At 38.4% G+C, this 23,698-nt stretch overlaps 1 protein-coding gene across 1 annotated transcript in view; it reads right to left on the bottom strand.

Annotated features, from left to right (window-relative positions):
- Maob (monoamine oxidase B) overlaps positions 1–23,698 on the bottom strand; it is a 128,756-nt gene that overhangs the window by 19,834 nt on the left and 85,224 nt on the right. The window contains exons 4-8 of the mRNA XM_008831238.3: positions 12,816–12,920; positions 11,698–11,789; positions 6,081–6,222; positions 5,060–5,209; positions 4,247–4,406 (exon numbers count right to left, since the gene is read on the bottom strand). Of these exons, the coding sequence (XP_008829460.1) occupies positions 4,247–4,406; positions 5,060–5,209; positions 6,081–6,222; positions 11,698–11,789; positions 12,816–12,920 (649 nt within the window). The remainder of the gene's footprint in view (positions 1–4,246; positions 4,407–5,059; positions 5,210–6,080; positions 6,223–11,697; positions 11,790–12,815; positions 12,921–23,698) is intronic.

The following is a 23,698-nucleotide window of genomic DNA, read 5'->3' as shown; positions in this document are numbered from 1 at the left end:
TGGACCTCAGTGCTTAGATTGTATGCTGCCCTTGGTTCAATCCTCAACACCAAAAAACAGCACCATGTATATATTTGAGAATTTAGGCAGAGGAGAAAAATATTTGCAGCATAAAAATATTGCAATATACAGAAAACAATGTAATGAGGAATGATGACTAGGAAATTTATAAAATGATTTCATTTAGCCCTTAAGCCTTATTAATGAAAAAATTAAGCATTATGGAGAAGTAGGACAATTTCTTCTGATTGAAAGACCTTTTAAATATTACTATTAAATATTAATAAATTTATACATTTTAAATTATATTTATTTATTCCTCTCTCTCTGTGTTTCTGTTTCTGTGTCTGTGTGTTCCCACACATCTCTCATGACTGGAGTGTGGAGGTCAGTGGACAATTTGTGAGAGTTGGTTCTCCTCTCCCACCACGTGGATTCTGGGGATCAAACTCAGGTTGCCAAGGTTGATGGCAAGTGCCTTTATCTGCTGTGCCATCTCACTGACCCAGAAAATAAGCTTTTAAATAGCATTAACTAGCAGGGATGCTCTCATAAAGGTCTATCTACATCAATTGATCAAATAATTCCACTTGTAAAATTTTATCCACCAAACAATGCTCTCATTTGAATCAGTGGCGCAATCTTCAAAAAGCTGTTGACTGCAACATGGTGTGTAACAGCAAAAACTTGGAAACAAGAAAAATGCCAACTGAGTAAATGTTGATAGTTTCGCAAAATGAATGTAGTTTATTCACTTGTTGAAGGGAGGTAGGTTTAAATGATCTGTTTTGCATAGGAAAAAATTTCCTTATGATATATCATGTTTTGAAGATTACATATCTTTGAAAAAATATATAGCATCCTTATTTGAAATTATATTTGTGTAGAAGCATACATATTATTGAATATATATACATATATTGTCATATTGGCACACATATTTTTGACATATTTCCTATGCATACAGAAAATATAAGAGAACCTAATATTTTGTGTGTCCTGGGGACTGATGATGGGACATTGTACATATAAATCACATATACTACCACTGAGCTACAAACCCATGCTAACAACCTAATTTTTTTATATTTTATTATTTTTATTTTATGTGTATGTGTGTATTGTTTGCATGTATGTGAGTACACCCGTGTCGTACAATGCTGCGGAGGTCAGAAGAGGGCGTCGCATTCCCCTGGAACTGGAGTCAAGGACGGTTCATAGCCACCATATGGGTGCTGAGAGTCGAACCCAGGTCCTCTGCAAGAGCAGTCAGTGCTCTTAACTGCTGAGCCATCTCTCCAGCCCCTACAACCTAAAATTTTAACAGTGTTTCCCTAGAGGGAGGAACATTAGGATAGGGATATTTTTATTTTTTTTTTAAGTTTTGTGGTGAATGCATTTACTTCTATATAATATTTTAGATCAGTTATGTCTTCTGTCATTGAAAACATAAATTGATGTAAACTAGATGTAAATACTTAAGGAAAATGATGACTAGTTAAAAGATAAGCAGAAACAAGGAGACCAGAAAGATTCAGTGCAACTAGTAACATGCTCTGTCCATATGTGAGGGCTGGGATGAAAGAATGAGACTAGTCCGATGAACCCCAGGGAGGGTGGGCTGCTGACAATGAGGGTAACTGGACATAGATGACTTGTTGGAATCTCAGAAAAGATGAGGTATTCTTCCCTGTAAATTTGCCAAGATGTTACATGTCAAGGGACTGAGAAGCTCCTCCTGAGAACATCAATGCAGAAGAAATCAGTTGCTCTTAAGACACACTCATAAAGGAAAAGGGAATGAGGGAGGAAGGAAAGGAGGGATCAAGTGTTGAATTTCTCTCCAAACCCAAGTGTTATAGGCTTGGGCCCCAGAGTGGTGCTATTGAATGAGAAATACTGGCACTTTTAAGAGGTGGGCCTAGTAGGAGGTCTAAGTTCACTGTAGACATTCTCTTGAAGGGGCTTTGGGGAGCCCAGACCTCTTCTCTACTCTTTATCTTTTTGGCAATGGGGTGAATAGTTTGGCACCACCACGTGTTCCCAACATGATATGATGTATTGTCATAGGCCCCAAAACAACAGACTCAATTGACCATGAACTAGAACATCCAAAACCGTGGACCAAAATAACTTTTCTCTGATATTTTGTTACAATGATAGAAAGGAGTAGATGCAATGAGATGGATTTGGTAAGCTGCTTGGCCACAATGATCATTGCACTATGATATACATTGACATCAAAATACTATAATGTACACCTTAAACGTATATGGTGAAAAAAATCAAATAAAAGCAGTGGTTAGCATGATGCTGAAGATGAAAAGAAACATCAAGAATTAGGTATAATGCCTCTATCAAAACACAAAAACCTTCCTAATACTTTGAACTGTGTCAAACTTGTAAAATGAAATGAACAAATAGAAATCCCAATGACTGTTTTCTGTGTGCCTATGTGCTAGTCATTGTGCTCAGGCTGTCTGGGGCTGTGCATTTCACCCCCTTTTGTCTTGTTAGCTCATATTCCCAGAGCTTTTGTATTGCTACTATATATATATATATATATATATATATCCAACCAAGCATTATTAAGCACTGATTTCATACTAAGCATTAGGAATTCAAAAGTCCATTTCTTTGCCAACAGTTCCAACTTGGGAATAAGACTATCACACAAACTGATAGATAATTCAATAATGTTGTACTGAGTTTGAGACAATTACAGAAACACACAGAATTCCAATGCTCACATACTACATGATTCCTGTTACATTGATAAATGATTCAATAGCAACTATTTGAAGGATTCAGTAATGAAATCTGAAGAAGCTGACTCTTATGACAGGGTAATGGCTTTGCTTCACACTATCAATGTCATTGCCAATGATACGGTAATGAATTATGGGTTGAATCTTTCCCTGAAGTGCTAAGTGCTTGGGACCAGTAGTGTTTTGAATTTGGGAATTTTTGAATATTTGTATACACTTAATGAAATATATTAGGGATGTATCCAAATGTAAATATAAAACTCATTTATATTTCTTATATACTGTGTGTGTGTATCTTGAGGGTAATTTCATATATTATTTCAAATAATTTTTTAATTTTATATGCATGAGTGTGTTGCCTGAATGTAAGTGCACCTGTGTCAAGCAATGCTTGTACAGATTAAAAGAGGGTGTTGGATTCCCCTGAAACAGGAATTGTGGATGGTTATCAGCTGCTATGTGGGTGCTGGGAATCAAACCCGGGCCCTCTGCAAGAGCAACCAGTGCTTTTAACCTGCGAGCCTTCTCTCCAGCCCCCACATTTCAAATAATTTTATGCATGACACAAAGTTTCATGGTGTGGAATTTTCTACTTGTAGCATCAAGTTAGTGCTCTAAAAGTTGCAAATTTTATTTTTAGGTCATTTAGAGATTTTATTTTTGGATCAGTGATGTTCATCCTCACAAGAAATCTCACATTTTTTGGTGGGGTTGTCCGATGTCTGTAGTCAGTTTTGTAAGGCATTACTCAAGTCTCTTAAGCAACAGAGATCAAGTCAGGTCGGGCCTCTTCCTATGGGCAAAAAACTCGGATTTTCATTAATTTTTAAAAAAGATTTAATCAGATAATTAATTTGTGTGTGTTCAATTAAGTGCTTTAATCAGATAATTAATTTGTGTGTGTTCAATTATGTGTGTGTGTGTGTGTGTGTGTGTGTGTGTGTGTGTGTTTTGCTGGGGATAGAACATAGTATCTTGTATATCTTACCAAGCACACTACCATTGAACTGTATTCCCAGTATGAATCTTTACCTTCATGAATGTCTTTATAAATGCATGCTTTTGCAAAGCACGTTAGTAAATGAAATCACCTGTTCTCATAGGATTTGGGGAACTATTAATTAAACTTTATATCACCTCATTAAAAGAATTGGTGATTATGAGGAATGTGAATTCCATGAGTCTGTGTTAAAAACTCATACTTTATTTGAAATAATTGTGCATAGAAAATGAATGTCAGCTGTAGTGGCAGACACCTGTAATCCTAGTACACAAAAGGATGAGGCAGAAGGACCACAAGTTCAAAGCCTGCCTAGGCTACATGTCAAGACCAGGCCTCACAAAAAAGAACTTAAACTAATGTTTTATACCCAGAATTTTAATAAAAATAGTTATATGCAAATATATATATATATATATCTTGACACCAAGTTTCTTGGACCTCCTTATGAAAGTCTTTATATCAAGAAAGCACTTACCCTTTTTCCTCCAGAAGGGCTCTTTATAATAAACCATGCACTTGATGACTGAACCCAAAGGCACACGAGTGATCAGCTGGTTTCTTATCATTGGCAGAGGAGGACTATAGTGAATCTTCATCCCCAGAATGGGTGGAATAGCACTAATCACGTATTTTGCCTAAAAGAAATGGAATGTGGTTAAATACCACTAGTCTCCTATATTCATTTTCCTTTTAAAAATATTTTATTAATTATTTGAGAACTTCATAGAGCGTACTTTGATCATATTACCCCCTCCCTCAACTCCTTCCAGATACACCCCACCTCCTTACCCACCCAACTTCATGTTATTTTTCCCCTATCAAGTCCAATGTGTGTTGCCCAAATTCTTTTGGGTGTCGAACCTACCCTGGATTATGGTCTAACTACCAGGGGGGCACAGCCTTAAAGAAAACTGGTATCTTCTCTCCCTGCAGCTATCAAATGCCAATAGCTCCTCACCTAGGGGTAGGAATTTGTCTCTGCTTCCCCTCCATGTTGGGATTTTGTCTAGCTTGAGCTTGACCATGTCTTGTGCATGCTAACACAACTGTTGCACATTCATATGTGCAAGTGCTCTGCTGTCTGGAAAACACCATTTCCTTGTAGCCCTCCAGCACCTCTGTCTCTTAGAGTCTTTCTACCCCCTCTTCTTAAAAGTTCCCTAAGCCTTGGGGGAAAGGGATGGGGGTAAAATAGATGCCCTATTTAGGGCTGTACACTCTTCAGTCTCTTATTCTCTGCACACTGACCAATTATAGTCTTTTCCTTAAGTTTGAGAGTTTTGGTTACCTCATAGGTTTCATGGTTTAGGGCCTCCACAAGTATATTTTCCCCTGTGTGGTCAATATGAATCACAGGCCTCTCAAGCTTTACTCGGTCCCCGAGGAGATCCATTATCCGCTCACTTACTTGACCAGATCCACCAACAAATTTCCTCTCCTGGAAAGAAAACATGAAGCCATAAGATGGGTGGGAATATAAGAATGGGCATAAATCACTAAGTGTCTAATTTTCCTTCCTGTCCCTCCCCCAAGATATGTAAGATTTCATTTTACTATTGGGAATCATTTCTTCCAGCTTGTTGGGTTTATTTTTATTTATATTGTTATTGTTATTTGGATTTTTATAATTAGGGGTTGCTGTCTTTTGACAAAATTATAGGCTTACTAAGTCACCTTAAAGTTATATGATTATGGATGCCAAAGCTCCAAACTCAATTGACCATCCTAAGAGTGATTCGCATCTCCCACCTGTCTAGTTATCACCTTGCTCTGGGCCTCATCTACATTCTTTTGATCATCAGTTGTGTCTGGTAGAACTCTACCTACAGCTTGACCATCACTTTCTTTAGCTCATCTAAGCCTTGTCCTTGTGACTCAGAACCCTCCCCCATGTACCTCCACAACACTATTCCCCAGTCTTAGGCCAGTCTCCTCTTTATTTTGGGTGGTCCCATCTTATCCAGGATCAGGTGTCTGCCGCTCATCTTGCTGCATCTACCTATCCTAAGCCCTGCTTCCAAACATTCCAAAGCTTCTAAATGGTCTACCTGGCTGTGCACATAGTCCAGTTTACTGCCTTCTCTTCTCAATTTTCAGAGAAGTAAAAAATTCATTAATTTATTAATTAATATTATTACATGTGTGCATGATGCATGCAGGTAGCAGCCACTTTGAGTAACCTTTGTAAAGCATAAACCATAAGCCACAAGCCTGTCTCAAGTACCATTATCTCCTGATTGTACAATGATGCCATGCTTTCATTCTGTAATGGTGCTTTTCTATTATGACAGTAGGGAATGGATGAATACCTGTCCTCCATTGGTTGTTGAGATGATTCTGGTTGTGCCCCCACACTGTTTCACATACCACAGGAACCAGAGAGCAGAGACCTCATGGGTCTCTGCAGTGACACACAGGTTCACAAAGAGAGTGGCAAGCTCCTTCGCAGATCTGATCCAGGAGAAGCAAGAGCATGATTGGCAAATGTAGGACATCATCTTCTCAACACTCTTAGAGTGTTCAAGTAATAGATTTTATTTGCTCACTTAGCAGACTTTTGTAAATTGCAGGAAAGTGTCACTGGAACTCAGTATTACAAAATATGGTAACAGATTTGGGGAATATGGTATTTGTTCCCCCTTAAACAAAACATCTTATTCGGAATTGATTTCTACTCCTTACTCTGAGGTGTCAGTTGTTCCTCTTTCCTGCTGTTCTTCCAGCAATTCTCTCTCTCTCTCTCTCTCTCTCTCTCTCTTCTCTCTCTCTCTCTCTCTGCACATCTCTCAATCATCTTTACCACAAATTTAGAGCCATCTCTTGCCATGAGCACTGCAATTAGTTCTTCCAGATTGGTCTCTGCTTCCACTCACCTTTATTGTGTGTGTGTGTGTGTGTGTGTGTGTGTGTGTGTGTGTCCATGCACGTATGCATGCATGGAAGTCAGCTCTCTCCCTCCACCATGTGTGTTCTGGAGATTGAACTCAGGTAGTCAGGTTTGGTGGAGGTAGGCACCTTTATTCACTGGGCCATCTCACCAGCCCAAATGTTCTTTACCTCTTTCCATACCGAGGTGTTCTTTTTCAAACCTAAATCAAGCCAGCTCATTCTCTTGCCTGAAACTGCACACTGGCATCCTAGAAAATTCTGGGATAAGATTCAGATCTTTTATCGCGGCCTCCGAAGCCCGAGGTAATGTAACCCGTGCCTCCTCCCTTTTCATTCTCATGTACCTTCTCCCACTTACTCCAATGTGTCTCCAGAAAGGCACACTCTTCATCTATATAGAGATGGGTATTGGATTCCATATTCCAACCACTATGGCATTTGATCTTTTTTTCATTGCATATTATCTGTACAACTCTCCCCAGTGTCTGAAATTTTTTGAGAACTGATTTATTATTTTTATTGCTATCTCCTCTAACTAGAATATCAGCATATGAGAACGTGAATCTTATCTTTATTGCTTTCTGCAGTGCCCCCCTTTTTAAAGACTTTTGTGTATATGTATGTATGTGAATATGTGTATAAATGTGGTGTATGTGTTTGATGTATGAGCATGTGTGGGTGCATATCTACATGCACGTGAAAGCCATAGGAGGACATTAGGTGTCCTCCTGAATCACTCTCCATCTTATTACTTTGAGATATGCTCTCTCCCTGAACCTGAAGTTTGTGCTTTTTGCCTACTCTGATAGTCAGCAAGCCTCAGCCATCCTTCCTCTGCTCCCATTTAACTGGGGATATAGGCACATGTGGGACCACACCTGGCTTGTTATGTGGAATCTCAGATCTGAACTTAGGTCCTTCCTCATGTTTGCTCATGAAGGACTCCTAGTCACCAAACCATCTCTCCAGCTCCTATAGCGTCCCCTTTAACAAAATAGTTCCTGGCATATGTGAGTACTCAAAAATTACTTGTTGAATGAATGAGGAGAAATTTAAATTAAACATTATTTTATCACATTTTATTTATTTATTTATTTATGTGTATATGCATGTCACAGTATGTATATGAAAGTCCAAGGACAACTTGTGGAAGTCAGGTCTCTCTTCCACCCTGTGAGTTCTGGGAATGGAGCTCAGGTCATTGGGCTTGGCAGGCACATTTACCTGCAGGTGCCCATGGAGGCTTCAAGAGGACATTAGATCTCCTTGACCTAATGTCACAAGTGGTTGTGAGCCTCCCAGTGTGAGTTTTAGGAAGTAAACCCAGGTCATCTGTAAGAGCATCAAGTTTTTAAATCGCTGAATCCTCTTTCTAGCCTCTCTAAAATTATGTTTAACACATGCTAAGTGTCATATCAAACATGGAATTAGTTATCTGTTTCAAGTATTTACTGCCTATCAGAAGACAAGACGAGAGAATGGATTAGGGAGAAACTGACGAATAGAGCATAGATGGGTGACTTTTTTGCTCAATGTCTTGGCAGATAAATAGTTAGAGGCTTTATCCTTTCAAGAAGCACACCAGACTCAAATAGTTTTCAGTCTAGTGCTGGCTCGCTACCTATTTCTTACCTCCCCTTTGGGCCCTTGTTTAATTGAGCTGACATGGGTCCTGTGCTTGATGCCACCACTGCCACAGGCTCGCATGAACAAGCCTCCTGTGGTCTGGAAGCCTCCACCTTCTTGTGTTTATGAACCAGCCCTGGCTCAGTCTTTGAGACTGACTGCTGCTGGATAGGCTGACTAGACTACAGTAGACACACTTACACTGAAGGACATTTGGGTACAAACACTTGAATGAATAGGTCTCAGCATGTATGGCAGAGTGTATAGGGTCCAGTGGGGGCATGGGGGAGGAATGGATGGAGGAAGGGATCTGGATTTGAGTGGAAATGTATAAAATTTTAAAAGCTCAATAAAAAGTTATCTATAAAAATTCAATTAGAACTTATATATTGTAAAATAAAAGTAGCGTAAATTAAAAATAAAAGAATTCCCAACCCAACGTAAGGAACTCTTGGCAATTGATGACTGAAGGGAAAGGGCTCAGATGATAGGCCCATACTGATGGACATTTGGGGCAAGAAGTTAGACTCTATAGGTTGATATATATATATATATAATTGGGTGGGGGGGGCATTGAGGGAATGTGAGGATAGGGGAAGGGACCTAAATACCATCAAAATATATTGTATGAAAATCAAAAAATCCAGTAAAAAATAAAATTAAAAACAAAGAAAGAAGAACCATACCAGAGTCTGGAGTGGGTGCATGCCTTTAATCCCAGCACTCAGGAGGCAAAGGCAGATGGATTTCTATGAGTTTGAGGCCAGACTGGTCTACAAAGTGATTTCCAGACCAGCTGTGTCTATAGGGAAACCTATCTCAAAAAGGCAAAAAAAAAAAATCATAGCAGAAGTTGCACACAATTTCAAGGACTTAGTTGTATCTAGCATACACTAAAATCCAGTAGAGTAATGTGAACTCTGGGTATCTATCTAAAGCAAATACCTGAATTTGGGTTTGAAATACTACTTCATAGTGAAAATATCCTCTGATATTTCCTGATATCCTATTTCTTTTGTTCCTTATTTTATAGAAGAATTCAGGGGCAAGAGGTAAAGACAGTAATAAATGACCAAAACTTAACATGGGCCCAGCTAGCGAGACAATATTCAGTATAAAAATATTTCTGAGTTCCTAATTATTACTTTTGTCAATTTATAGGAAAAAATAATCGTGGTTTGAATTGGCAGAAGACCTAATGGCACAGCGATTTCCCTTTATCCACAGGGTATACATTCCCAGACTCTCACTGGATGCCTGAAACCTGAAGAGTACCACACTCAATTTTATATATATATATATATATATATATAGTATTTTGATTATAGATTTACAAATCTATGGTAAAATTTACTTTATAGAGCTGAGGGTGTAGCTTAGTGGTACACCACTTGCCCATTATGTGAAAAGCCATGGGTTTAGTTCCTAGTATCACAAAACCCCTTAATTTATATATTAGAAGCAGTAAGAGCTTAACAACAATAACTAGTAATAAATGAATAATTATAAATATATGATAATAAAATTTATATGAATGCAATCTCTCTCCCTCTTAAGAGAGCCAAGAAAAAGTCATTTGGACAGAGGTTGACCATGAGTAAGTTAAGCTATAGAAAACTGAACCACAGTTATAGGAAAGCAACTGAATTTCTCTCTGGAAGGCAAGTCCATTCCTAATCCTTTGTTTGATTTACTCTGGGAATTTCAGAAAAAAAACTAGAAATGAGCCACACAATATTTAAGGAATGGAAGGTCAAAAAAGCTAGTGTAATAATATTTTGTGATTTTTGCTTTGTTGACATTTTAAAGATAAATGTTACACTGTTTTACTACATGAAAAATACATACACGTTAGATAAACTTTGGAAATTCATAAGCTAAAAATATGAGAGACTGAGTATTTTCCATATTTTTGTTCCCCAAAAGACAATACTAGTCCCACATTGATGCATTTTTTCCTAGACATAGGTTTTCTAACATATGATCACATAGCTATGATCATATTGAAACTTTAACTTGTGTTTCTGAAGATTACCTTATAAATTACAATAACTGAAGAAATGATCAGCATTAGTGTTCAAATATATGTTTTCTCTTTACTTCGAATGATAATAAGTTAGGTATTCTTAAGTTTTTTTTCCTTTAAAGCTGACAAATGATCTCACATGTCTCTTCTTTAGGAATAATTAGAAAATGCCCTTGTGCTTGTTTATATAAATATCTCAGTAGTTCATTCTGTGAGTTGACAACCAAGAGTATTTACTAACTGCAGGCTGATGAAGTCAAAGAAACAGAACTGCACAAATTACAAAAAAGAATAAAGAAACAACTGGTCCTCCTTTGATGCTGCCTAAAAGCTCATTGGGGAGAAAAGATCATACTGAAATTATTAAAACTTTTCCATAACAGATGCTCTAGAACAAATGAAGATTATCATACATAAATTATAGTTTGGAAAGAAATGGAATTTAAAAACAACTATTTTAAGTACACTCAAAATAAATTCTATTATAAACCATATTCTCATATGACGTGCGAAATAGCATAGTGTCCTGAAAGGATGTAATTAGTAAAACGTATCAATTAATTTTTTTATTATTCCCCCAGCTTAGATTCAGCCAGGCCTAAAGCTCGTTTTAACTTTGACCTGTCAGTGCCACAGCTTCCTTCCCTCATAGATAGAACATGAAGATACCAACCCTAGAGCCGAACAGATTTCCAGTACATTCTATTTAGCACGGCAAACAAATCCCCTAGAATTTGGTTTCCATTTTTATTACTTTTTTGATGACAAACTCACCGTGGGCGTGAACCGAAAGCCCTGCAATAATTTGCAGGGGAAGGAGCAGTGAGGCCTGCACAATTTTCATGTAGTTTCCAGTGTTGCCAGCAAAAATTGCAGCCTTGGCTTTCAGCACTGCAAGCTTTTCACTAATGGGGACTGAATAGGTCCGTTCACACGTTACCTCTGCAGCTGTGAATCACCTAGAAGTGCATCTTCAAATTCTTGAAGAGTTTCACTATATCACAAAATTGGTTGCAAATGCATATGCTATCTACACTTGAGCATCAGCAAGGGACACAAAACTACTCCCACATCAACAGGGGAGGAAGATCTTTAAAGCTACTGTTCTTTAAAAACTTCTAAGGAAAGGAGATGGCTCATGCTGGTTTGTCCTGAGGACTTTATGGTGAAATACAACGTTGGTGATGCAAAATTAATCCAAAGAAGCAAGTTAGCTATACACCTATATTTAGGGGATGGATTTGTTTCAATCTTTTTCAACAACTCAATTAGCCAGTGGTATGGTTTTAGACACAAAGCATCTACTTGCTCCATGCCTATTGAATGGCATTGCTAAACCTGAAACATGGTCACAATAAATGCATTTGCCTAATGGCAAATCTTACTCAGTCCAGCAGATCTTGTCCAGCAACTCCTTCATTGTCATGTGGTCCCACTCTTCTGCAAGGGGTGCCTTCCAGGGAGCATCACTGGGAATCTACATTTAGAGATTTAAAGAAAGACAAAGACAATTTTCCATTTTAAGTAACTATTCAAAAAGTATTAAAAACTCTAACTCAAAGAAAAAAAATGTGTTCCAATTTCCCTTGACAGTTTCCTGAATGGAATAAACCTTGCTGTCTATTTAAGTCTTCTGTTACATATCTATAGCACTCAATCCATATTTAATTAACAATACCTTCCTACATAAGTGGAGGAATGTTGTAATTTGGCTACTTCTAAATATGGATAACAGTGTTCTCCCCATTCCCTGAAGGACATGATCTAAAACCCAAAGTGGGTGCCTGAAAATACAGTCTAAATCCTGTGTATATATGATGCTTTTCTTATATAAAAATAACTAAAATGAAATTTAATTTCTAAATTAGGCACAGTGAGAGATTAAGAGTAATAAAGCAGAATAATAATATCAATATGCTATAATAAGCTACACAAATGGGGTCTGTTTCTTGAATTTTCTATTAGTATTTTGCAACTGCAGTTGGCCACAGATAATTGCAACCACAGAGCATGAAATCACAGATTAGGGGCCATAGGACTACTATAACATTAGCAAAATATGGAAACACAAATTAAACTCGTTAACTACTATCAGAGAGCTACACCAAATTATCTCTAAATTAGAATTTCTGGCCAAGCTTTACGTGTGTTTACTTATGGGCAGCAAGTTGGGCATGATGGAGAATAGGAGAACTAGGCATTTTCCTTACTCTTTGGTGCCCTTGAGATTTTCTAAATTAGAAACATCATTTCAAGAAGGTTCCATGGTTCATAAATTTTTGCTTGCTCATCAGTTGTATACAAACAATAGTCTGTTTGACATCTCATTCTTTTAGAAGTTAGAAACAAATTCATTCATTTCACTGAAATTTTGCAATTATTATTATGTGATGGACAATGTGCTATGCATGGGGAAATGAATGATACATTGCACCTTCTTTCTTTTAAGGACTAAACTTGTGAAAAATACAAATGCAGTCAAAGAAGTTTTAGGAAGCTTTACCTCTTCACCCATCTCGTCCATTGTTCTCCAGAGGTTGTTATGATCTAGGTAGGTAATTGGGTTCCACACAGGTGGGAATGGGCCCCTGAAGGGGTATGATTTGCCCTGTCAGATACATATATTTAAAAAGAAACAGTTATAATAACATAAATTAAATGTTGTTAAATATAAGTTGACAATTGTCTAAGAGCCAGATCATGTTAGCGATCACTATGTGACTTACGAATATGTAACATACACTCAAGTATTCTGGCACTTATGCTTACAGAATCCTATTCAACTATTTAGCATAGAGATTTCCAACAAAACATTCCTTTAAGTAGGTAAGTTTGCTACTATGCCAAGCACAATAAAGACGGCTCCCTATGAAATAGGAACCCTTACTATTTAAAATCTAAATGCCAATACAGAAATATAGTTACCAAAACAAATCTCATTTGTCAACAATACTTGCAAATATCTTAGGATCAGGAGCCCTTATATAGAGAGAGAATCAAAAAATACAACTATAAAAATGACGCAAGTTGGAAGGGATGGAAAATCATTCACAAGTATACAACTTTATGTAGGAAGAGTTACAAAACAGGGCCCATCAAACTTTTAAGAAGTGAGAAGTTTAGATCAATACAGGACTTCTCAGAGGTCAGGAAATCAAAGCAGAGAAATGAAACAACTCCAGGAATCTCATGCAGACATGTTGACAACAGCTAGTTCTCCCCACAGGAACACGTTGACATAGAGATCTAAAAGTACATCTCTTCAAACTATGAAAAATGAGACAGCACACAAATCACATCTGGGAGGCTTAACTTACTGATGGCAGATAAAGGATACAAACAAAACTCACTTTGGGTCCATTTAGAAACCTGTGTCAGAAGTCAGGCTGTACAATAAGACAGCATCTTTCAACTGAATCAGAATAATTTAAGGTTCTTAGTCAACCAAAACCTCACAGTAACTCTGAGTAACTCAGCAATTATTCACCTTGTATTGATTTTGTAGGTAGCACAACTAGCGTAGCAAAGGAAGAGATTTCATGCTCATTCTTGTATTAACTCTGGGGCCATACTGGTTTTTCACCCACATGCCATTATATTCTCAAGGAAGAGTCCTTAATGAAGGAGGGAGGGAGGGAGGGAGGGAGAGAGTGCTCATGTGATGAGAAGGCTGACAAAGCCAGCTGGGTAGGCCAGGCACTGAGGAAAGTGATATGATTCAGGTTCAAAGACAGTAAACTCGAAGAATCCCCATTCTGCAATGAAAAATTATTTTAAATTTCACAAGGAAACACATTACTATCTTCTACATAAATTTATACACAATCTTCAGTGTTTTGCATCTAAACAGACAAGGACTTAGCTAAATTCATAAAAGCAAGTATTCTTTTATAAGATGAGCAAAAGTTTCTGAGAAATACAGGAAGGAGCTATTGTTAGATTAATAAAAAAAATCTCAATTCTTCAAGTTTCTGGGAATAAGCAGGGAAGGGAGGAAACAGCTCAGTTTATAAGATTATAAAACCAAAGGTGCTGCAATGTTTGGACTTCAGATTTGGCCATGGTAGAAAGAGGCCTGTGATTGTTACTGTTTTGAACATTGTCCAGGGAGGCCTTCTGAAGAAATCATGGAAAGACATCACTCTAAGCCCCCAACTCAGGAAGTGCCAACTTACAAACTCTAATTCCATATAATGTTTTGTTTTATCCTTAAAATAGCCATTTGAGGGAGCAAAGTAGAATTTTTTTCTTCTTTTATAAATAAAGAAAATAAAGCTCAGGTAAGCTGAAATGACTATTTTAAAATACCGCAACTCACACATGGAAGTTACTCGAACTTCAGTTTATTGTATAGTAGCTGTGTAGGTCAAAAGTGTGTAGGTTTGTGACTCATGTGTACCAATGTGCACACTAATGTATGAGGAGTATGGAGAGTGTCTGGCAAGCATCAGAAAATATTCATTAACCAATGTACATACATATATATGTATATATATGCATACGATTAATAAAAACCACTATGTTCAAAACTGAATAAGTATTAGCACTAAGCACTATAACATAAGGATGTCACCTTAGGGACTGGGGGATTTGAGAGCAAGGTACATTGTCTTCTGGGCTCCCCAGAGAGAACAGTGAAGTAGGCCTAGGGGCAGATAGATGATTAGAGTTCAAAATAGCCGAAAGCTTGACACTTCGAAGAGGGTGGGAGCTTGTGACAGTGCAGGACAAGGCTGATGAGCAAAAGTTAGTAGCTGTCCTTGATGTAAATGTCACATAGAGTTTGTGTGTGTGTGTGTGTGTGTGTGTGTATGTATGTATGCATGTATGTGTCCTATTCATTGTAAAAATTCTAATTGACAAAGAAAAGTGTAAAAACTAAATATTTAAGACTGCAGGGTATAGCTCAGTGGTAGAAGACTTGCCTAGCATGTACTGGGTTTGATTCTCAGAACTGCAAGAGGTAAAAAAATTTAAAAACAGTAATCATTTATAATTTAATCAAGCAAAACTGCATCCTGGTTATTAACACTTCATTATGTTTCTTTCATCCTTTTATTCATTTGTACATTTGATGGTTGAGGTCCTGGTATCTAAGCAATTTTATATCCTAAATTTGTCCTGTGCTATTTATTAAGCCTTATTAATCATGCATTTCTTGATTATTACAGAATATTTCATGATATGTAAAGACTAACCATTGTCAAACTGGAGTTAAAGTATCCCTCATGATTCCTGAAAAGGTCAGGATATTTGGAAGTCTCCCTTTTCCAATCATATATCAATGTGAGGGAAAGTGTCTTCATATATTTCAAGCAAAACAATGTATTTGTATAAATTAAATGTCAGTAAGAATATGAGAATCCAACTATCTTCTATGGAGCTAGATGTGAACGAGATAAGAAAAAAAACATAAATAAATGCCATTCTTTCTTTTCTGCCCATTTTAGAAACTAGTTTTTCCATATAATATGCTAATTTGCAGTACAGTTATGGTTACTTTCAGTGGATTAATAAGTATTTTAAAGATCCTCAGTTTCAATTACTAATATGAAAATTACAGATAGAGCCAAAAACAAAAGCCATTTGAGATTCCCAATAGTTTTAAGAATATAAATGCTGGATATGTTAACCAGGGTCCAGTGGGTGTACCTACACCAAAGGACATTTAGCACATAAATTTGACTTGATAGGCCTTAAACTATAACAGAGTACATTAAATTGGGCAGGGGTTATTAAGGAGGAGGTGCAGATAGGGAAGGGGGTCTAATTATCAAAATATACTGTATGCAATTGGCAAAAATTCAATTATTAAAGAATATAAAATTGTGTGAAGTGTTGGAATAGACCCTCATGAGAAGAGATAAAAATGGCTTTTAAGACCCCAACAGAGCAGATTGAAATTGGCGCTTAAAGGACTGGAGAGATGGCTCATCAGTTAAGAGCACTGGCCGCTCTTGCAGAGGACCTGTGTTCGGTTCCCAGCACCCACATGGTGGCTAACAACCATCTTTAACTCCAGTTCCAGGGGATCAGATGCCTTCTTCTGACCTCCACAGGCATTGCACAACACAGGTGCACTTTCATATATGCAAGCAATAAACTCACACATAAAAAATAAAAATAAATAGTCCAAAAAATGGCTCTGAAATATGATAGCTGTATGATTATAGTTAAATTGATCAACATTTGCAAGGCTCACTTCTCTTTTTATGCATTTATTTATTCATTTTTGTTTGTTTGTCTCTTTCTCTTGTGGGATTTGGGCTGGGGACTGGAATGCCAGGCTCCAAGAACACTCTTCAGGTGCTATACCACTGAGCCACACCCCAATGCCTATGCTCTTACCTTTACAATCAGAATTATGATATACATCTTACAAGTACAGAAATGAACTGAAGTTGTATACAGCACATAGGACACACACACTAAGTGGATGTTGACTGAGGAGTTCGTGAGCATGATAAGGAATTATTGCTTATGCAACCACACTTTGCACATAAATCCATGTCCATATTCTTTAATCTCCTTTGGATAAATTCCAAGAGTCTGATTCCTGGCCTAAACACTTAGATTCAACTTTTAAAGCAAACTTGCTGAAAACCAGAAGACAAATTGATCTTCATTGGCCTTTATTTTGGAACCCTTAAGAATGGGTCCAGGCTCAGTAAAACCATCTGAACTCTGTCTGCCCTCCAGAATCTTCACTTAATAGAAACAGGCTGGCTTGCTGACATAGATATCAGTAGTGTCCATGCCAATGCTCAAATGTTGTGCTCTTCTGACCAAGACTAAGACTTCACACCCCAATTTTTATCACTCTCCTGTTCCTGATGCTGGCTCCAATCCCTGCCAGAAGAAACAGGTGGCTTAGTCATTCTTAGATACAGATCCTGAGGAGTGACCTTTTTTCTCTCAGAATGTTACCTTTGATGTTCTTGGGAACCTTGCCTTCCTGGTCATAGGGACCTAGAGTAGGCCACCTGCTCCTCTATGACCTGATCACTTTTATATCTAACAACTAGGGCTAAACTTGGGCCCTATATTCATTTGGAGGACCAAGTTTTCCTTTTGATCTATATAGTTCCAGGTTGAGAGAGGAGAAATGTCATCTTTCCCATGGTGTAAGAAAGAGGAAGACCTGCAAACTACACTTGGACAAATGCTGTTCTGCCTCTGTTAGCATGCTGGCTCTATGGCTCACATTCATATTTATAAACTCCCATCAAAATTGTCTTCTGATGATACCAACAAATAGAGGCAGTTGTGGTTTTGAAATCTGTCAGCAGCAATCCAACATAAGAAAAGCCTGACACTAATCAAGTAAAGAGAAACTGGGAAGATGTGGTGCATAAAGCAGGCCAGGTGCTGCAGGAATACGAGTAATAATCATGACAACAGTTAACACAGGGATTCCTGTGCACAGGCCTCTTGGGTGCACTTTCCACAAGTTCTGTGTACTTCACAATGACCCTAGAAGATAGGCATGAGATTTTCCTTTTCAAATTGAGAGACTAAGGCAGCAAACGATGAAATAATTGCTGAAGTTTTCACAAGTTAAGTGGGAGCAAGGTTTTATTTCATTTTTTGGAAATGTCATAAATGAGTATTCTATTTGTACCATTTCCACTCCTCCTCCTCCCCCTCAAACCTCTCCCATGCTCTCCCACTCCCTCTCAATTTCTTGTCCGCTTCTTTGACTACCATTGTTACACATGTATTTATACATTTATAAATATATACACATATAAAATGCACTGACTTCACTTAGTGGCACTCATATGCACATGTGTTTTAGGTTGACCACGTGGGATAATATAACCTGTCATCAGGGAGCTTGTCCCTAGAGAAAATTAATTCTCTTTCCCTTAACATTAATTCATTGATTACCAGTAGTTCTTCATCCTGAGGTGGGGCCCTGTGTCATTTCCCCATCCATACTGGCATGTCAACTGCTGTCATTATGAAGCCTCATGGTGGAGATTCCATGGATACAACTTCCTCATCATGTCTAGAAAGAACTATCTAGCAGCAGGCATCCTGTTCCTCTAGCTCTTACAATCTTTCCACCACCTCTTTGGTGATGTTCTCTGAGCCTTAGGTGTAAAGATTGTACTACAGATGTATCAGTTGGTGCTAGGTACAATGTAATCAACTACTGTTTGCATTTTGATCAGCTATGAAACTTTGTAATAGTCTCCATCTGTTGCAAAAGGAAGCTTCCTTGATGAGGGATGAGCGGCACACTCATTTGTAAATACAAAGATACACATTTAGAATATAGTAAGAAATTACATTGATCTACGAAAGTGACAGAAGTAGGTTCTTGTCTAGTGTCTAAGAGCTCTCTAGCCCTGTGTACTTGACTATGTTTACATCATGCATTAATTACCTCTCATTGAGTGGGCTTTAAGTCCAATTAAATAGTTGTTGATTACCCCCAAGATAAAAGTCCACTAATGCACCAATAGAGATTTGCTTGACCTGTCATTGTTGTGGTTCATAGAGTTTACAGCTGGATAGAATCATTGTTTTTCTCCCTTGGCTGCTTGCATAACAGTTCCAATGCTATGAGAGCTAGTCTTCAGGAAGGAGGGTTCCAGGTCAGTTCCAGCTCAATTATTCCAAGTCCTATGTCTACAGACATTCAGAGGCCGATGCTCTTGATCATGAACTTCTCAGTCTTTAAATTATTTAACACTACTTGTCAGTATGACAAGCTAACAGCCTTGATTAGATTTTTTACTTTAGTCCTCACAACTCAGTGAGTAATAATGTGTGAAAAGTGTGTTTCATTTTAGAGATTACTTCTAAAGATGGGTTGAATAACACTGAGCTAATCTCTAGTCCGCAATTATTTTTGAGCTTTACTAAGGCACGCTTGATATATGATGAGCTGATCACAGGAGTAACAGAGTTCAATTTCTTTTTATTGGTGTCTCCTCTATGAGAAGTTTCTCAGGTGGTTTATAAAAGCTTTCTGGACATTTAAGTCCAATAATCACTTCAGATTCCTTACAAACCAAGTAGACGCCAATGATATATTTAATGACTGGCCAGGTCATTCATTCTGTGGCTGTCTCTCCTTTTCTCAGACAAGGTTCAGTCCAGCCCATTCTCAAATTTTTGCCATATCAGTTTCGTCATTTATACAACAAACATGTCTTAAGTACCTCCTATGTTGCTAGCACTGTTCCAGACACTGGAAATACAATGGACAAAAAAAATCTCTTCTCTTTTTGGAGTTTATATTCTAGGAGGCATAAAAAAAATTAAAAGGACACTAGGAAAACCACATAGTAAATTAGGAAGTAAAAGTGCTAGGAAGACAGAGAGTAAGGAGAACAAATAGGAATTCCCAACAGCTTGAGATGGGCTGAAAGTTTAAACACAGTGTTCAGGGAAGACGTCACTGAGAAGGTAACATTTGAATGAAGAGATAAAAGAGGTGATTGGAAGAATCATGTAAATACATTGAGGAAGAGTGTTCCAGGCAGGCAGAGCCTTAGCAAGTATCCTGTGATGAGAAAATAGGTGTACTATACAAGGCACAGAAAAGGGCCAGCCTCACCCTCTCTTTTCTTCTCCAACAGGAAGGTCCTCTTGCTCTATGGAAAAAAAATCCAGGTTCCTGAACCTGATTTTCAAGGTGGTTTCCAAAAAGAAGCTGACTCTCTCTGTGCTTGGTCAAGCAGCTTCCCTCTTACTAGTCAGGCCAACTTTCCATGCACCCTCATAGCACTCTCTGCCAATGTCAGGTGCATCAAAGAAGCCACAAAAACTCATCTTACGCCAACCACAGTTAGCCCAGAAAGTTCATTCCATTTTGAGTCCCTATCATATGAGCTCATATTTGCCTATGTTATTTGATATTATTGACTGAGTACTGCGTGTGAGCATCTCTTTCTTCAGCTACTTCGGGAAAAGAGCCAATCATCTGTATCCTCTCATAATGCTTAAGAGTGCTATAGACTCAATTGATGTTTGATAAGCACTGAAGAGCTGGGTGAGCAGGTATGTGGGTGGATGACTGAAGAAGATGAGTTCTTCTTCAGAGTCTAAGGCAGAAGTATGATTGCTTTATAAACAAAATCACAATTTCTTGGGTCTGGGAGTGTAGCTCAGTGGAAAACCACTTGCCCAGCATGAGTGAGTTCTTGGTTCCATCATTCCACCAAAATATTTCATTTCTTCTGAAAAAAATAAGTGTTTAAGCTAGAAAGCTGAAACTTGTAACTTCCCCTCAAAAGAACGCATAAAAATTTTTGTCTTCTTTGCTTTCATGTTGTTTTAAATACACTTGCTGATGAAGGCAAGCCTAAGTTCTATAAGAAAGAGTCTCCCCAGTTAATCTGTTAATGTCAGATAACATAATAATAGTTTGTTCACAAAGATACCCCCATCCCCTGATGCTTGAATCAGCCATTTCCAGGTCCATCACATTGCAAATTATCAGGACAAAGTATCAATGCCAAGAGGCTGTTTCCAAAGCAAATTAATGTTCACAACTACAAGCTACTTTCCGTGGCAACATTTTCACTCTACAATTTGTAGATATATAATGTCTATTTGATTAAATAGCATAGGCATCTAAAATATTTCAATAAATAGCGTCCATGTAATTTCCAAATATCCCCAATTAGTTTACCAACATGCGCCAGCTCTAGCAACCTGGCAGAATACTCTAGCCCCAAATAATATGCTTTTCAAAAACAGAGATGGCGGGGCTGGAGAGATGGCTCAGAGGTTAAGAACACTGGTTGTTCTTGCAGAAGACCCAGGTTTGAATCCCAGCACCCACATGGCAGCTAACGACTGTCCGTAACTCCAGTCCCAGGGGACCCAACAGCCTCTTCTGACCTCCGTGGGCATTGCACGACATGGGTGCACTTACCTACATGCAGGCAATACATGCATACACATAAAAATAAAAATAACTAAAAAAAATAGAGATGGTTTCTCAATGGTGTTAGCCTTTCCAGGAGAAATCTTGACTCAAATAAAAGGATGTACAACCACAATATCAAAGATAATAAGAAATCCAAAAGCTTAAATCAATAGTTATTGTCCTTCTCTGGAATAAGGGTCCTACTGAAAATGTGTCAAAATCCATAGAATCTCTCCAGGACACTACACACACACACACACACACACACACACACACACACACACACACACACACAATTCTGTAGGTAATATCAGGAGAGTTACTTGAGGTTCATCTGTGGGCCCTCTTCCCAGAGTCAGGAATGTGAACTTGAGACAGTCTGTTGACAATAGCAAGTGCTGGTGAGTTTAAGAAGCAGCTAGAACACTTATTTCTTGCTAATGAGTGTGTAACTTAATAGAATCGCTTTGGAAAACTATTTGGCAGTGTTTACCAAATCTGCCTATATAACTCTGACTCATACAACCATACTGCACTGAGAATGAGCCATCTGTAACTACTCCAAAAAGCATGAGAAAATTTCACAGTTTCTTTTTAAGTTTGTTTAAATATCTTATTAATTTGTTTCCGCAATTCTGGTGATCAAACCCAGGGCCTCATGAATGCTAGAAAAGCATTCTGTCACTATGCATGCCCACCCTACCCATTGCAGATCAAATGTACAAGTATAGACTAGAGGTATATTTTGGTGGTAGAGTGCTCACAGAGCATGCTTGAGACTCCAGGTTCCATCCTCAGCAACACCAAAAATAAAGTAATTCACAAGGAAATCAGACATAGAGATTACATATGGAAGGAGGTCTATTTATATAATGTTCTAAAACAGTCCAAATTAATCAGTGGTGACAATAGTATGGTAGTTATGCTTCGGGCCAGAGTGATGTCTCTAAGGTAACATGAGAGGTCTCTGGAGACTACCAATGCTCTGTTTCTTGATCTGCATGCCGGCCTCCTGTTGTGTTCTTTCAGAACATTAACCAAGTTGTTCATTTATGTTTTGTACCATTTTTCTGCATGTATGTTATATATCCGCAAAAGTTTACATACTCAGATCAAGATTCATTGACTTGTGTATTTTAGTGTATGCATTGTGTAATATCTGGATTATTTATCAGTGAAGCTATATGTAGGGAAGGTCAGCAGCAAGCAAAAGAGCCCTGGCATCTCTTCAGAAATATACATTCATTGGCTATCGGAGTAGAAAGAGTCCTTAGCTTTTGTCTTGGCCCAACCAAGCACCAACCTGCTATTGTAAAACCCAAATTCCTGCTCAACTTGATGCACTGAGGATGCCATACAGATCACTAGTGAGAGTCCCTGCCCAAGAAAGGGATGTTCAATATTCATATAGGCAGCAAGGTCTCTCTGTCTCTGAGGTGGAAAGGGATTTTAAAAATCACATCCTACTTTGAATTCCAGCTGCACTGAATTTAGAGTGGCCCTCAACTTTTATGTCACAGACAATAGAGATTTCCTATGCCAGATTCTTGGCATCCTATGTTTGATGTCTCCCAGTAGAAGATGTTCATTCCAGAAGTTGATGAGTTTTAGGGGCCTCTATGTCATTCCCAATGGCCGTCACTGTCAGCCCCCCTTCCCTCCCCTCCTCCCATCCTCCCTGCCCTTCCCCTGTCCTCTCCTATCCTCTCCTGTCCCTTTTCTTCCCTCATTCCTACCTACCTACGTACTGAAATTGCTTTACAGAGAAGCTGGTGTATCTCACAGATTCATTCTATCTCTCTCTAGACTTCCCACCCACCTTTACTCTGCCCAACAATAATAATCCATTCAATCTGTAAAATCACAGATTGCCTGAAATCAATTGCTTAAATTAAAAATCACCCCATTTCCATTAGCTCTGTTCTTAAAAAAATATCCTAACGAGTTTATTGGGCTTGCTAACAGAGCATAGATTGGGGGTTATTTACAGACAGTGGAACAGTGCCCCCCTCCATTTACAATTGTGCTGGGAAGTCCACACTCAAATATAGATCCTGTGACTTCTTGACAGCTGCACAAAATGGCGAGAGAGGTACCTCATGGCATTCTTGCTTTACATAGCCTCACCCCGCCCCACACACACTTTCAGCTAAGGTTGACTGATTGGGTGGGAGGGGTAACTAACTCCCCACCTCTCGACTCTGAGGAGTGTGGGAAGGAGGTGTGACTATAGCTCGCTGGCATAGTATAGATCCTGTGACTTCTTGACAGCTGCACAAAATGGCGAGAGAGGTACCTCATGGCATTCTTGCTTTACATAGCCTCACCCCGCCCCACACACACTTTCAGCTAAGGTTGACTGATTGGGTGGGAGGGGTAACTAACTCCCCACCTCTCGACTCTGAGGAGTGTGGGAAGGAGGTGTGACTATAGCTCGCTGGCATAGTGGCCAGAGGACATTTCCTCCATTTGATTTACCCCCTTAAACTTCATTTTCT

This window comes from Nannospalax galili, unplaced genomic scaffold (genome assembly GCF_000622305.1).
Source record: "Nannospalax galili isolate Female #2095 unplaced genomic scaffold, S.galili_v1.0 scaffold2350, whole genome shotgun sequence".
NCBI classification, from domain to species: Eukaryota; Metazoa; Chordata; class Mammalia; order Rodentia; family Spalacidae; genus Nannospalax; species Nannospalax galili.
This window is presented reverse-complemented; position numbering and strand designations above follow the sequence as displayed.